The following is a 16,785-nucleotide window of genomic DNA, read 5'->3' as shown; positions in this document are numbered from 1 at the left end:
TTCTGAGTCTTGCTGTGTTTCAGCAGCCCCTGCTGCTCAGGCTCCCTTTGTGTTGGGCCTTCGGAAGTCTCCAAACCCAACTGGCACCGTCTGCAGGACTGAGTAGAGCTGCCCCTGTGGGTGTGGGGACCACCAGTCTCCATAGGAACAGACTGCCACATCTTCCTCCCTGTTCCTAGCTCGGGCTTACGTTCCTTTCCTGCTCTTGCTTTAGGTTGGTTTTGGTGAAGAGAGGGTGTCAGTCTGTTCTGCCATGGACAAGCCGGAAGCCTTTCCTGTAAGTTTTGGCAAATGTGCCCCACACAGCTGCCCTTGGCCAAGGGCTGCCCATCCTGGATCTTAAGTCGGCCTTTGGACAGGAACATGCTGGAGATGTTGTTTCCACCCCAGCCCTAGTCTCCTACCCAGAGGCCCTTGGGTCTGTTGTCTCAGTTGACTTTGGGCCCAGCGAAGTCAGTGCCAATATGGGGGCAGGATCACTGGTTCCTGTTGCTGCTTCCTGTTGGGTCATCAGACTTAGTCTTGCAGCTGGTCTCTGAGAGCCCTGCTCTGTGGCAGCTCCCTGGTTGTTCCTCTGGGGGCTTTGTCTTTGGGGTGGGGGCCCTTTAATCTACATACAGTGACAAGGGGCGGGTGGAGGGGGAGGGGTATTGCAGGCATGCACCCCCACCCCCAGTGCCCGCTGTGTCCTGGAAGTCGGGGGAAGGACCCGATTATCACACTGCCTCCACTTTACTCAGCATCTTTGTGTGTTTGAGAAAATGCCCCTCTGAAGGTTTCGGGGTCGGAAAGGCCTGCTGTAGCAGGTCCTGGGACCCTGCAGGTCCTTTCCTCAATTGCCACTTTCCCAGGATCCTCGGCTGTGAGGGGCTTCAGGTCCTGAGGAGCCCTCTGTTGGAGGATGCTTTTCAGTGCCCCCAGGGGAGACACCCTTTCTTTCTTTTTTTTTAACAGTTCTATTGACACTTAATCCACATATCACACAACTCAATATTTCAATCATGTCAAGAAGAGCTGTTCAATCATCATCACCATAATCAATTTTAGAATATTTGTCGCCCCCATGGTTAAATCGCTTTTAAAATGAGTTGTGTAATCATCAGTTCTAGTGCCCCCTCCCACATTGTTTGCTCCCCGACACCCTCCCTTCTAAGCCTGTGCAGCAGTTCTCATCTCCATGCACCTACTTCTGTGCTTCACAAACAGGAAAATCCAACAGAAACAATAAAAAGCAAAATAAAATGGGAAGGGTAAAACAATAAAAATACAGAGATGATAAAACAAATAATGAGTATGAAATAAAAGACCACCTTGAATATTTAAAGGGCCAGCGAGGAAATTTTTGTCATGGAGCAAGCAAGAAATACTTGCACCTAGTACAAATTCAGGTTGGGTCAGGAGGGAGGTCAGTTGACCAAGTGTCCAGTATAATCATGATTACAGTGATCTCTATCTGATATTAAAGCTGTTCGAGACCCTTGCCTGCGGTTAGAGGGGATCTGTCAGAAGCTTCATCTGACTAGATGCTTTGCAGATGGGTTTTGGGCTCCTACTGCTCCATAGCCTTCTACAAATTGGGTATTCGTAGTTTGGGTTCTGATACTTTTCCCTTTGTCATGTTTGAATTAAAAAAAATTTACTGGGGGGGTGGCTCTTAGAAATCTTATGACAACCCATCATTCAATTGTATTAAGCACATAGGAACATATGTAGCCATCAACAGTCATATTTGAATTTTGTTATTAAGACACCCTTTCCTGAGGTTGCTCCCAGTTGCTGAGATATAAGGAGGCTGGAGCAGACCCTTTGGGCTGGGAAGAGGGGGAGGGGCAGAGTAGAAGGAAAAGGCCTGTGGGCACCACTAAACGGAAACCAAACTCACTGCCATCCAGTCCTGACCCAGTGACCCTGTAGGTCAGGGTAGAACTCCCAGTGGGTTTCCTAGACTAACTCCTTATGAGAGTAGAGAAAGCCTCATTTTTCCTCCCACGGAGCAGCTGATGGTTCTGAACTGCTCACTTTGAAGTTAGCAGCCCCATGTGTAACTGAACCACTATGCCACCCGGATGCCTGTGGGTGGCACTAGAATTGGGACATCGTACCATGCCAAAGTCTGCCCCCTACCTCCCAGTCCATTTCAGCCTCCCGCAAAGGTCTTTATGGGGAGAGGGGACAGCCAGTCAGTGCCCGAGGCTACGGTCTTTATGGAAGCTCACTGCCATGCCTTTCTTCCTGGGGGCTGCTGGTGGATTCCAGCAGCTGACCTCTGTTAGCCCAGCGCTCCTGAGGGAGCTGAGATGAGTGCTAGTGAAGGGGAACCTGTACAGTGAGGCAGGGAATGTACATTTCAAAATGTTGCTTATGTTAGTCAACTCAGAAATCAGATGGAGGAATCCCAGAGAGCTGAGCGCTCTTGACTATGAAGTGCGCCTGCTTCAGCTTATACTTTGCCTGCCCTTACCCGCTCTCAGGTCGCCTGGGGAGGAGCTGGGAGATGTGTGAGTTAGTGACGGGGCAGACGCGGCTGGGTCGCCATGGTAGCAGGATGCCCGCCCTGCTGCAGTCTGGGAGCCAGAGCAGGCTGGGCCAGGTAGGTGGAGGGGCTGGTGGGCTGATTACAAGATGCAAGTGCTTAAGTTTGCTTTTTTGAGCAGGTTAGATAGTTGAATAGATAGGTTGAAGACTCAGAAGTGTGTGATAACAGAGAGAAAGTCCCCCTCTGCTCTCCCTGTGTCTGGCCACCAGGGCTGTGACCATCTGTGTCTGGGGACAAGGATGGGCCTTTCGAAAACCATGTGGAGGGCAAAGAGCTTGGGCAGTACAGACTTCTCAGAAGTCAGTCAGCCTGAGATGCGCCTGCAGTGTGGACAGCATGACCAGTCTTGGCTCTCCCTGATCCCAGACCCACGGCTGTGGAGCCAGCTCTGACACAGCTAGTGTTTCAGTCTGCAGGAGCAGATGGCCTCATCTCTGTGAAGCTGCTGGTGGCTATGTACCCACTGACCTTGAAGTTAGCAGTTCAACACCTAACCCACAGTGCCACAGGACTCTGACCCCACCACCCCTCAAACTTACTCACTGCCACCTAGTTGATTCCAACTCATGGCGACCCTGCAGGAAAGAACTGCCCGATTTGGGTTTCTGAGACTTAATCTTTACGGGAGCAGGTAGCCTCACCTGTCTCCTAAGAAGCGGTTGGTGGGGTTCGAACCACTTCCAACCTGGTCGGCAGCTCAGTGTGTAGCCCCCTGTTACGGGGTTCCTTACTCTGAGTTACTTTGAAGATTTTCTCCTCTGTGACTATTTCATTGAGTAAACACTGTCAGTGTTCACATTCTTCCTTCAGTTTGTTTGCCTTAGGAGCCAGGCGCCCTCCACTGGTTGCCTGTGCTACATGTGTCTTTTTACTCTCCGGCTGCAGCAGGCCCTTGGAGGACTCGGGTTTGAGTCTCGAGGGGCGTGCATGTGGTGCGGTGCTGCTCTCCAGTGACGTTTCATGGTGTCCGGTGCTATGCCCTAATTCTGAATAATGCCGTGGGGACACAGTGCCCCTGTGGTGCTGGAGGTACTCCCAAGAAGCAGAGAACAGTGGCACTGTTTGGCGTGGGCTGCAGGCTGAGGCTGCCGCTGTGGTTGGCAGCCTCGTACATCCAATGATGAGTACATCCAATGTGGGGATCATTGGAAAGAGGCAACAAAGAAGCTGTCACTGTCGCGACACCAGCAGGCCTGAAAACTGCTTCTACAGAATACCTTTTTGTCTTGTCTTGAAAATGTAGCTTTTCTGTGGTTGAAGCATCTTTGATGTGAACTCCAAGCCGCACCAGCTTCTGTGGAGCCAGTTCTGACTCAGGGTTACCCTGTAGGATGGTAGAACTGTCCCTTTGGTGCCATAGCTTTACAGGAGCAGAAGGTCACATCTTTCACCCACAGAGAGACTGGGGGCTTTGAACCACTGTCCTTGCAGTTAGTAGCTGACTGTGTAACTCACTAAGGCACCAGGGCTCCATAAGTGGAACATGTTGTTCAGGGCTCCACTGGGTGTTTCACTCACAGCTTTTTCCCCTCTCTGTTCTGGAAGGTCATGGTTTATTGGTCCCTGAGTGCCATGTAGCTGTGATTTTGCTGATTGGCTTTTTTGTGCCAGTGTGTCCATTCGAAGTGATAGCTAGGGTTTAGGGTTGCCTTTGGCCAGTGTGAGGAGCCCACGCTGGTGGCGAAGGGGTTCAGTGCTCAGCTTCACACCTACCAGCCGCTGAGGGAGAGGGATGTGGCTGTTGACTCCATTAGGACTGGCAGCCTCGGATGGTCTGCGGCAGCTCCGCTCCCCCTTGGGGTTGCACCCAGCTGGAAGGCAGTACCTGTGGTTGGGGGTCTTCCCAGGGAGCCACTGGAAGTCCTGAGCTTGCGATGGGTGGAGACATAGTCGTAGTCAGTGTCGGTACACCCGGATCCCAGGCCACAGACAGCACAGTAGGTGGGCTTAATCCGTACTTGTTTGAAATGTTACACAGTGAAATCAATTGTGTGGATCTATTGCATTAAATAGAATGCATTCTTGAAAGGATTCCACCTGTCTTCTTGCCTTCCTTGATGTGACTGCTAGGAGCTGCACTGTGAGAGATGGGGCACACACTGTCTCAGAAGGTGCTGGCTAGTGGCTTGAATCCTTTGTTTATCATCGCTGTGTTAGGCGTTCTTCCAGGAGGCACGTTGAGTCTAATGATCTATGGGTGTTGGTAACCATTGGTACTCATTTGTGGGGTCCACTAGTTCATTAAGGGGGCAGAAGGGCAGTCTTGCCACCCCTGGTTTTCTGGGTCCCTCTGAGGACCCTGTCTATCCTCAAGTATAGCTCCTGGAATGGCAGGAAGGAGGAAGGGTGGCCTCAGGGATGGTCCACTGAGTGTTGTCTCCCGGGGACAGAGAGGTTACGTGCTTGGTGTTGCCAGAAAGGCAGGAGGCGTGGGTCCACCTGAGACACCTCAAAGAAAGGCCTGAAGTTATTCAGCTCCTAGAAAACCCGTCAGCCAGAGTCACTGGTGGTCACCCCCTGTTGGGGTCAACGGCAACTGCCAGTTGAGTAAGGAACACTCTGGTGGGTTCCGCTCATCCTGTGCTGAGTCAAACTGTTGGGGTCAACGGCAACTGCCAGTTGAGTAAGGAACACTCTGGTGGGTTCCGCTCATCCTGTGCTGAGTCAAACTGCCAGGGCAGCCAGATGATTCCTGCCCTGTCTTGGGAGCTGGCCCCACGCTGCCTGTGTTTACACAGTCTTTGTGCAGTCAGGTTTGCAGGGCTGCTTCTGAAGTGGCCGAGGGGTCAGCCAGTTGGGTCCAGTGACGCCTGTTCTTATACGTGGAATGTGCTGCAATCTATCCTTAACAGTTTTGTACTATCTGTCTCCACACGGACCCACATTTAATAACCATCAGACATTCAACCTGAGAGAAAAGACTGTCTTTGATGGGCATGGCACGTATCCTGCACATGTAACCCAGTGCCTGGATGAATTGAGGGTATTATCTGAACCCTTGGGGCCTCCTGTGCTCTTACCACCTGCCTCACCCTTGCCAAGAGTAGACCTCTGAGGCCTTGGTTGGTTTTGCCTGTGTCTGACCTTGACAGAAAGGACCCCCTGTGTATTTACTCCTGGAGAGCAAAGCCATGTTTCCAACTTCACCTGTCACGGTGTCCTGCTGGCTCTTTTTCTTTCGACTCACTGCTGAACCACAGCTTTCATGCTCATTCTACATGTGGGCAAGGAGCCCTGGAGGTGCAATGATTAAGTGGTTGGCTGCCAACTGAAAGCTTAGACAAGACCAGGCACCGACTGTGGGGCAGACCACCACTTGCTCATATGCACATTCAAGTTGATGCTGAAGAAAATTACAACCAGTCCATGAGAGGCAAAGTATGATGGAGTGTATCCCACTTGAACATAGAGACAGTCTCAAGAGCAGATTCGACACATTGAACATGAATGACCCAAGGCTGTATCAGCCCGGCTGTGGGAGGACATCAAGCACATCCATGTATAGGAAACTGAGGTCATTTAAAAGACCGGAGAGAGAGAAATGACCTAATTGGAAGAGCCACTGACACGTGCTCTTGGACATTGACCGGTCTGATTTTATCCTTTTGCATATAGGATATCACACATACTTACAGCACATGGAAGGAATGATGACACAGAGCCGAAGAGAAGATTTCAAAGGGCAGCTTGGGAAGATGGAGTAAGGTATTCTAATGAAATGTGCAAAGGCCTGGAGTTACAAAGCCAAAAGGAGGGTCACATTTGGTATATCCTAAGGTGAACGAGCTGAGGAAAATTCAAGTCTCAAGTTAACAACAGTATTGAAGGATTCTATGGGCAAAATATTGAACAGTGCTGGAAAGTCAAAAGAAAATGGGAGGACTACACGAATACACAGTTATTGTACCAAAAATACTTGGCTGGTGTTACGCCGTTTCAAGGTAGCATAAGATTGAGCGCCTGCAGAACTGAAGGAGCGGCAACAACAGCCACAACAAATGGACGTGGAGTGGTATCTCACCGTGGTTCTGATTTGTACTTGATGCTTAGAGACAGATCAGGCATCGTTTCATTTATCTTTAGTTTTATTTATTCATTTTTAGTTAAAAGATCATTTTATTGGGGATGCTTACAACTCATAACAATCCGTACATCAGTTGTATCGAGCATATTTGTACATATGTTGCCATCATTTTCTAAACATTCTATTTGAGCCTTTGGTACCAGCTCCTCTTTTCTCGCCTTCCCTCCTCTGAACTTCGTGACCCCTTGATAAATTATAAATTATTATTTTCTACCAGGCATCTTTTAATGAGTCCATTAGCCATCTGCCTGGCATCTTTTGCCTGTTCAGATGGCTTGGGTTTAGCTCACTCAGCTGCTCTGTGGGGGAAAGACTGGGCCGACAGCTCCTTCTGATGACAGCTGAGAGTTCACACGACGCACTGGACTCCAGCGTGTTTTCACCCAGTTGTTCAGTGTTCTGCTCACACAGTTTTTGTCGTGGACATGACTTGTGAGCACTTGACCCCGTCCGTGTGCTTCTTTCCATTTTCTTCATAATGGCCATTGAGGCACAAAAGTTTTTAATTGTGATGAAGTCTATTTTATCACTTTTCTCTTTTGTGTGTTTTTGGTGTCTTATTCAGCAGATTGTGTAATCCAAAGTAATAGAGATTTATCCCCATGTAAACTTCTTCTAAAAGTTTTTTGTACTAGTTTCAGCTTTTATTTTGAGTTAAATTTAGAACATAGTGTATAGGTAGCTCTAAAACTCACTGCCCTTGACTTACTTCCGACTCACAGTGACCCTATAGGACAGGGCAGAATTGTCCTTATGGCTTTCTGGGACTGTAACTATTTACATGAGTAGAAAACCTTCTCTTTCTCCCAAGTAGCAACTGGTGGTTTTGAACTGCTGATCTTGTGGTTAGTAGCCCAACTTGTAACCACTATGCCACCAGTCTGGTTGTCTGGTCTTACTTTTTTGCATATCAGGATATCCCGTTGTCCCAGTACCATTTGTTGAAAAGATGATCCCACATTGGAATTATCTTGGCCTTTTGTCAAAAACTAATTGGCTAGAAATATTAGGAGTTGTTTCTGGACTCTTCGTGCTATTGATTTGTTCAAGTGGCACACCGTTTCCAACACTAGCTCTACAGTAGGTTTTCCAATTTGAAGTGTGATCATTAACTTTGTTCTTTCTCAAGATACTTTAGTATCGTCTTGTTCCTTGCTTTCTCATGCTTTTTAGGGTCAACTTGTCAATGTGGATTTTTTTTGGGAGGGATGGTATTGAATTTGTTAATTATTTTGAGGAATATTTCCAATACTAGGTTTTCTAATTGGTGAGCATGGGATGTCTTCTCTTTCTTTTTTTTTAAGAAAAGCTTCCCTGACCGAGAATAGAACCCTGGCCACGGCGGTGAGAGCGCTGAATCCTAACCATTAAACCACTAGGGAGTGTTAGAGATGTCTTTTCATTTGTTTAAATTCTACTTTATTTCAGCAGAGTTTTTCAGTTTTTAAAAGTATGGCATTTAATCTTGGATTTTATGTGTTAAATTTGTCTGCATATATTACTTTGATGCTACTGTACCTGTAATTTTCTGTGTTTCATTTCTATTTGCTTATTTGCGCTATAGAAATATCACAGAGTTTGTATATTGATCTACATCCTGACACTGTACTCACCGTGTTTATTCTGATAGCTTTTAAGTTGGTTACTTGGGACTAGGTCATGTTATCTTTCACACTTCTTTCTTGACAATCATGATGCCTCACTCCCCTCTTATCTTCTTTCTTCCTTGCCTACAATTACCTTAGCTGGATCCTCCAGTACAGTGCTGGGTAGGAGGGGAGAAATTGGGTGACCCTACCTTTGGGGAAAAGATTTCAGTCCCATACAATTAAATGTTTTTTTTTTTTAAACACACACACACACACACACACACACACACACACACACACCCCCCAAACAAACAGCTGTGAGTTTTTTGGCAGATGTGCTTTGCCAGGAGAGGGGATTTGTTTCCATTTCTAGTTTGCCGACTCTTATGTAGGAGTATTGTTGTTAGGTGCAATTGAGTCGGTTCCTACCCACAGCGACCCTGCGCACAACAGAAGGAAACACTGCCCGATCCTGCGCCCTCCTCATAGTTGTCCTGTGCCTGAGCCCATTGATGCGTCCAGTCCACCGTGTCAATCCCTCTCCTTGAGGGCCCTCCTCTTTTTCTGTCCCTCTGCCAAGCATGGTGGCCTTTTCCCGGACTGGTCTCTCCTGACAACACGTCCAAAATATGTAAGAGGGAGGTCTCATTCTGCTTGCTTCCAGGGAGCGTTCTGGCGGGTCTTCTTCCAAGACAGATTTAGTTTTTCAGAAGTACACAATACTTTCAGTACTCTTTGTCAGCACCATAATCAAAAGAATTGATTCTTCTTCGGTCTTCCTTATTTAATGTCCAACTCTCACATACATAAGAGGTGATTAAAAATACCACGGCCTGGGTCAAGTGCACCTCAGTCCTCAAAGTAACATCCTTGCTCTTGAATACTCATAAGATATCATCGTCTAATTTTCTCTTAGGAGGTCTTTGGCAGTACTGATTGCACAGTGTGACTTGACATGTAGTTTCTCTTCTACTGCGCAGATTAGTTTGTGATGGGTGATGCTTATTTTTCTGTAAATACTTGTTACAGTTAGCCAGGGAAGCTTCCTACAGCTAGGTTTTGTTTTTCTGCCCATGGGAAGTATTAAAATTTCTGTTCAGTTTCTTTACTTGCAGTAGGCCTATTTAGACAGTCTTTTTCTTTTTTTTTTTTTTTTTTTTTTTTTACTTTCTATTTCTTCTGCAGTCATTTGGATATTTGAGTTTCTCTAGGAACGTGCCCAACATTGATGCTATCTGATTTGTGGGGGAGCCTTTAGCACCCTCTGTTTCTGTGAGGTCGGCTCTTTTGGCTTTTTCACAACTCACTTTACTATTGAGTCTTCTTCTTTCATGCTCAGACTAGCTAAAGATGTATCAATTTGTTGATCATTTCAAAGAATCAGTTATTTCATTTCCTTTTTTTAGATCCAAATTTCATTTATTATATGGTGAGATATATCTATTATTAATGATATATTGAGAATATACATGCAGTTATTTTATATCATTTTATTTTTATTTTTTCTTCCCGTTTCATTTATTTACATTGTAATCTTTATTATTTTGTTCTTTCTGTTTGCTTTGAGTTTAATTTGCTCTCTTGGTATCATTGTTTTTTTAGTATGTAGTGTGAGGTAAGGACAGCATTGATTTTCTTCCATGTGGATATCCATCAGACCAGCAGCTTTTGTTAAAAAGACCACTTTTCCCCATTGCACTTTAGTGTCCCTTGTGCCTAAAAATGAGAGTGGTGCACATGTGAGGATTTAGAACCCTGTCTGTTCTGTGTTGTTAGGCACCGTTGAGTTGGTTCCAATATGTGGCAACCCTACGTACCATAGAAAGAAACACCGAGCGGTCCTGTGCCACCTTCACCATTATTTCTATGTTAGCCCATTGTTGTAGCTGCTAGATCAACCCACCTAACTTGGCGTAGTCTCCTCTGCTTTACCTAGCATGATGCCCTTTCCCACAAACTAGACCCTACTTGTAATTTGTCCAAAGTACGTTAGACAAAATCTCCCCACTCTCCCTTCTAAGGACCATTCTGGCTGGACTTCCCCCAAGACAGATTTGCTCATTCCTCTTTCAGTCCATGGCATGTTTAATATTCTTTGCCACCACTATCACTCAAAGCAGTTCTATTTCTTTGATCTTCCTTATTCTTTGCCCTGTTTTCACGTGCATGAGACAGTTGTTGTCTCGTGTCAGATAATGCTTATTGGCCTAGTTGTGAGGACTTTTTCTTTCTTTACATTGAAGAAAGGAGTCTTGGTGGCATAATGAGTTACAAGTTGGGATACTAACTGCAAGGTCAGCAGTTCGAAACCACCTGCTGCTCCACCCCTTAGCTGGGAACAGGTCTACACCCAAGGGCTTTCCCTGCCTGGTGTGGGGACCTATATGTTCCCCCCACCTGTGCTGGTTGCTTCTACAAATGTGTTTGGGCTCCTGCTTACTTGCACTGGAGAGAGGGCCGGGTGAAAAATGCTTCCGCTGGAGGCTTTGGTCTATGCTGGGCTAGTACTGTGGGCACAGACTGGGGGGTGGGTGCCCCTAGGGGGCAGTCATTGCTCCGGATGGGTGTGTGTAGGCTGTGGGCACCCAGACTGCATGGTAGGTGCTTGGGATGGGTATGGAGGCTGTGGTGTGGACATGGTCGTGTGGAGGCTGTGGGCACCTGGAAGGGTTGGTGTGTGCATAGGACAGGCATGTGGAGGCTGCGGGTGCCCAAGGGGGTGGTGGGTGCTCAGGATGGGTGTGATGTGGGCTCCTGGAAGAGGTGGTGTTTGCATGGGCATGTGGAGGCTGGCACAAGCCATGCTGATCCGGGTGGACGTGTGGAGGCAGTTGGACTGGCAGGGCAGAGAAGGCTGAGACGGCAGGGCGGGGTGTGTGTGTGTGTGTGTGTGTGTGTGTGTGTGTGTCAGGCGGTGGTTGCTGTGGTGAGATGACACACATTTTGTGGGGCTGGATTAGTGGCGGTGGTATGTGGGTACATGCTGAGAAGAGGGCTTGAAGGACCAGGGCTGTGAGCTTGTTAGGCAGGTGACTCTGTGTGCTCACTGGTGGCCCTGTTCATGCCTTTACCTGTTAGAAGAGGCCTGAGTGGGGGCTATCACGTGTCACTTTGGTGATGGCTGGCCATCCTGTGCGGTGAATGTTCTCAGTCAGTTTGCTACTGAGTCGTCTGTGTGGCATGTTCGTCTGTTTTTGCAGCAGCCCTATCAGCTAGGCCCACATCCCAGCTCTCACTTTCTGGAAAGGATGGGGCTCTAAGTCTTGCCAGTGCTGTCCTCAGGTCATCTGAGGTCCCCTAGGGCCACAGAATAGCAATTTACAACAAAAGGGTAGGCCACAGCTGTACACGGGAGGGTGAGAGGTAGTCCGTGGCTCTCGAGTGCCCTAGATGGAACTGGGTTACGTGGTGTCCCTGACCCAGTGGCCGTGCTGTGTTGAGAGCGCCTCCTTGGGCTGGCTGACCCAAGGTCCGAGGCTCAGCTGGGGAGAGGACCGCAGAGCCCACACAGTGGAAGTGGGGACCTGGCCGTGGTGGCCAGAAAGCAGACCGTGGATGAGAGAAGGGCGAATCTCAGGTGGGGCAGGAGGCTCAGCTGCTGCACGCTCTGCATGCCATTGGGGAGGGAGCCCCTTGCTGTGTTCATTGGATTGATTTCAGCTGCATCTGTGTGGTAGCCATTTGCAGGGTGCCTCGTGTTCATGGACTAGGAGGTGTGGGGCTGTTCCCGTGACCCTTCTCAGGGCATGGTGGACTGTGGCAGCCAACCCAAGGCCAACAGAATACTGCAGGGTCCATTGTGAGGTGCCAGTGGGTGGGGACTTTGGGAGCACCATGAAGGTGAGCGTGCCAAGGCCAGGCCCGTGGGCATGGTACACGAGTAGAGGTTGGCAGCCTAAGACAGGCTCAAGGGTTGTGGATTGCTTTCACCAGTCACATGGGGTGTAGGGCACCGGCCACACAGGGACCTCTCTCTCTCTGCTAGTGTGTTACTCAGGGCAGTGATGTCATGAAGTGATCCCACACATACTCAACACTGATAAGGTGAACATGGTTGCTCAGTGTGGGGTACAGGGCAGAGGGCCCGGGGCAGCAGTTGCTCTGCCATCTTTGGTTCATTGTTTTCAAGGGCACTGAGGCCATCACCCTGTTTGCAGTGAGGGCATGAGTCACACATCACAAAGTTGGCCTGATGGAGGGGGTCTGGTGACCAGTACAGCTCTGGTCTAGCCATGTAGGACAATACTACAAGGAGCAGAATCCACAGCAGCCAGTCCCTGAGGGCGGGACCCCCGAGGAGAGGCCAACGCAACCTGTGACTGTCAGCTGGCCCGTGACCTGCCCTGAGGCACTGTTTGGAGTGGGCTAGCAAAGGGAGGGGTTTCAGAGGGTTGTGTGTATCTGCGTTTCAGGGCAAGTCTGCCCCCACCCTTTTTCTTTGGGATGATTCTAGAGGGGACGGTATCCTCAAGATGGACAGTTTGAACACTCTGGCTGCTCTGGGGGAGAAAGCTGAGGCTGGTCGTTTCCAGGAAGATTTGCAGCCTGGGACGCTCTGGCAGAGCGGGAGAACCTGTTTCCTGCCAAAGGCCATGAAAGATTTATGACATTATATGCAAGGTAGACAAAATTTATTAACTCAAAAATTGTTGTTGTCATTTTCAGCCATGTGAGTTGGTTCCGACTCTTGGAGACCCTGTGTACTGCAGAGCAGAAAATCGCCCGGCCTTGTGCCATCCTCACAATCGGTCTTAGGTCTGAGCCCACTGTTTCAGCCATTCGTCCATCCATCTTGTCGAGGGCCTTCCTCTTTTTCTTTCGCTCGCTGCCCCTCTCCATTACCAAGCATGATGTCCTTCTCCAGGGACTGGTCTCCAGACAACATGTCCAACGTACATGAGGCTAAGTCTTGCCGACTTAGAAATTAGCCTGTCATATTTAGTTAAACATTTAATGAATTCACCCCTCGCATGATGGCTGGGACTGCTTTCTGGTGGTTTGAGTTTTGGGGGGCCTTCTTGGACTTGACACCCCCCCAGGTTGCTATGGGTTGGAATTGGCTTGATGGCTGTGGGTTTGGTTCTGGCTGGCTGTGTGTATCTGGGGTTTCAGGTCATGCCTGCCCTTTCCCCCATTTCTGAATGTGTTCCTGCACGTGCGCCCTGGGCACCAAGTGCTACACATGTTCGCAAGTGTGGGGGTGCCGCAGTGAAGGTGGAGCTGGAGAAGCGAGGCTGGTCAGACCTTTTCTGTAGCCATAGCACAGTGCTGACAGGCAGGTTCCCAAGCCATAGGGGACAGGGCAAGCCACTCAAGGGGTGACATTTGACCAGAAGCTTTACGTTGGTTACCAAGACTGGGCTTTCAGGAAGAGGGAGTTGCAGGTGGGGGTGAAGACAGGGGATGGTGGCTGGGATGGGTTTCTGGTGGCCAGTGACCTGCTGGGGGTAGGGGACCTGCTGTGTGGAGAATGGGTGGGTGGTTTGAGTGGGGGGTAGAGCAAGCTGTCTGGTGACAGTGTTAGGTGCTGGACTGGCTTGGAGACATGGGCGGGTTTTGTGGTGCTGGGGGCTGGGGGCTCCTTACTGAGCTAAGGAACAATATGGGGTTTAGGCTTTGTGCATGTGTCCAAAGGCAAAACTGAGATATTTATATAAATTTCTGTTGAGAAAATGTAAAATACAATACTAATTCATTAGGATATGTTGGTAATACAGATGTACTACAAAGAATAATGGAATTTTTAGGGGGACAGTGATTTGACTAGCGCCAGTTTCCTGTCACCACAACCTATTAGGCACACACATGTGCTCATAGCTGTCAGTGTTTGTGGTTTCTGTGTGTTACACACTGACACACAGTGACCCTGTGAGGGACTGACCACGGTGCCCAGGTGGCAGTAGAACTGCTGTGTAGGGATTTCTTTTGGAATGGTACTACCTGGTCTGTCTCCCCCGGTGCTCTGGGTAGGTTCAAGCATGTAATATTGGGTCAGTAGTAGAGTGCCTGATCTTTCTCTCTCTGGTCCGTCTGCCCTGTTCTCTCACTGCCAAGTCCTTTCTTCTTGCCCGTGTTGTCACTCTGGTCCCATGTCAATATTGGTTCTTTTTTTTTTTTTTTTTAAAGATCATTTCATTGGGAATACTGGTTCTTAAGAGAGCATCATGCCCAAGGCTGACCTTTCCCCTTGCGAAGCTGAAGGGCGGTTTTCAGAAGATTCCAGGGGATGTCTTTGGTTTAAGGCTAAAAGATTATGTCAGGGCGATAGTTTCAAGAATTCATCCGGCCTCCATTTAGTTCTTCACTTGTCCGTTTTTGATCAGGATTTTTTGTAGATGCTGACAAAAATGTCGAGTAAGGGAGCCAGGTGGTTGTCCGAGAGGCTGATGGCTATACAGTCCACATCCACCTCCATCTCTAACTCCCTTCCTCCTCTTTGGCTCGAGGCAGAGAGGCCACTTGGTGGTCTTGATGGCTGCTTGCCAGCCAAGCTTTTAGAGCTCAGTGAACTAGAGGTAGAACAACAGCAACAAAAACAAGTAAACCACCGCCACTGAGTCGATTCCAACTCACAGCAACCCTGTAGGACAGGGTAGAACTGCCCTGTGGGTTTCTGAGATTGTAATTCTTCTAGGAGTAGAAAGCCTTATCTTCCTGCTGTGGAGCGGCTAGTGGTTTTGAACTGCTGACCTTTCCACAGCAGCCGTAAGCACTGTGGCACTAGGTGTGTTAGTTTGGGTAGACTAGAGAAACAAATTCATAGACTCATGTGTATGGGAAAGAGCTTTTTATACAAGAGCATTTAATTGAATATTGAGAAAACATCCCAGCACAGTATAGATCAAGTCCGTAAGTCCAATATTAGCCAATATGTCCGGTACCAATCTATAAATTCCTCTTTAGACTTAGGAAACACATGCAATGACAATGATGCAGGAAGTTCACAGGCCAGTGGAAGCCTCTCAGCCTTGGCAAGGGGTCTCCACATGGCTCCTTCAGCTCCAGAGCTCTAGTGCATCTCCTTGTGTCTTCTCAACAGGAATGTCTCCCAGGGAGTGAGTGTGTCCCCCCTCTAGGGAGCTTTTTCTCTCCTTAGTGTCTCCCAATGAAGTAATCAAGCTGTGATTTGATTGACAGGCGAAACTCCACCCCATTCACGCTTCAGTCTCAAGTTGACAACAGATGATGTAACTACCACACTAGGGCTTCCTGAGGTAAAACAGAAGCACAAAACATGCTATGAGGCCAGCTAACTGGGATGCCCTGTGAAATCGTGACCCTAAACCTCTGGAACAAGGACCAAATTCCATGGGGTATTGGGTTGGACAGAAGCAGCCTCAGCAGCCACCCTTCCCGCCCCCACCTCAAACATCCCGTTCCCGTTTGCCAGTGCTGCCAGTGGATCTTTTCACGGGCGTACAGTGACAGTAACCCCTAGGCATCCCTCCCCTCAGTCACTATGATTTTTCCAGCACCCTACTCTTGGTCACCACTAGTGATCTTTGTTCTTTATACTTTTGCCAGTTTTCTTTCTTTCTCTTTTTAAACAGAAGGTCATATAGATTGTGAGGTGGCGCAGGGCCAGGCAGTGTTCTGCTCTGCTACATGCAGAGTCGCTGTGAGTTGGAATGGACTCGAGGCTGGACAGCATTTGTTCTTTTGTTCCAGCCCCATCCAGGCTGTAGCTTTCTCCTACGCACTGAGCAGTGTTCTGTGTGCACATCGCTTTGTTTCTCTGTTCGTCTGCTGATGGGCAGATAACTTGTTTCCACCTTAGATTGCAGTGAGTGCCTGGAGCAGTTTTTGTGAGGCTCTGCCTTCAAGTCTTGGGAGTACACACCTTGGAGTGGAATCGCTGCACTGTTCCCACAGCGCCTGTGCCGTTTTAACGTTCTCATCAGGTCCCAATTTCCCTACATCCTCGCTAACGCTTGTTACTTCTTTGTCTTTTTAAAAAAACTTTTTATGGGCCTGTAATCCACATATCGTACAGTTATATAAAGAAGCGTTGTACAATCAATCATTTCATGTTAGCTGACTTTGTGGGAGTAGAAGAGGATCTCCGTGTGGGTCTGATGTGCGACCCTCTGGCCACTAATGACACCGAGCATCTTTCCCTGTGTTTGGTGACTATTTATTCTTTGTGGTTGAAATGTCTATTCAAGTCCTTTGCTAATTTTTATGATTGGGTTATTTATTTTCTTAAGTTATCTACATTTTATGTGGAGATTCTTGGTGACATAGTGGTTACATGTTGGTCTGCTAGCTGCAAGGTTGGCAGTTGGAAACCACCAGCCACTCTGGGGGAGGAAGATGAGGCTCTCTACCCCAGTAAAGAGTTATCCTTGGTGGGATAAACAATCTGGAGGAGAAAACAACGGACCAATGGTTCAGGAGGGACATGGGAGAGGGGGAGGTGGGGTAAAGGAAGTGGGTGTTAACAAACCCTGGGACAAGGGAACAACAAGTGATCTAAAATCAATGGCAAGGAGTGCGTAGGAGGCCTGGTAGGGCGTGATCAAGGGCAATGTAACTGAGAGGAATTACTGAAACTCAAATGAAGGCTGAACATGATA

At 48.4% G+C, this 16,785-nt stretch overlaps 1 protein-coding gene across 2 annotated transcripts in view; it reads left to right on the top strand.

The window, feature by feature from the left end:
• Nucleotides 1–226: 226 nt before the first annotated feature.
• EHMT1 (euchromatic histone lysine methyltransferase 1) overlaps nt 227–16,785 on the top strand; it is a 114,806-nt gene continuing 98,247 nt past the window's right edge. Inside the window, exon 1 of one of the 2 annotated variants that reach the window (XM_045289156.1) lies at nt 227–277. In XM_045289156.1, the coding sequence (XP_045145091.1) occupies nt 254–277 (24 nt within the window). In that variant the 5' untranslated portion in view covers nt 227–253. The remainder of the gene's footprint in view (nt 278–16,785) is intronic. The other variant, XM_045289158.1, reaches the window with a different exon arrangement.

The sequence above is a fragment of the Echinops telfairi genome, unplaced genomic scaffold, assembly GCF_000313985.2.
Source record: "Echinops telfairi isolate 266 unplaced genomic scaffold, ASM31398v2 ScPeMD7_25;HRSCAF=90, whole genome shotgun sequence".
Taxonomy (NCBI): domain Eukaryota; kingdom Metazoa; phylum Chordata; class Mammalia; order Afrosoricida; family Tenrecidae; genus Echinops; species Echinops telfairi.
This window is presented reverse-complemented; position numbering and strand designations above follow the sequence as displayed.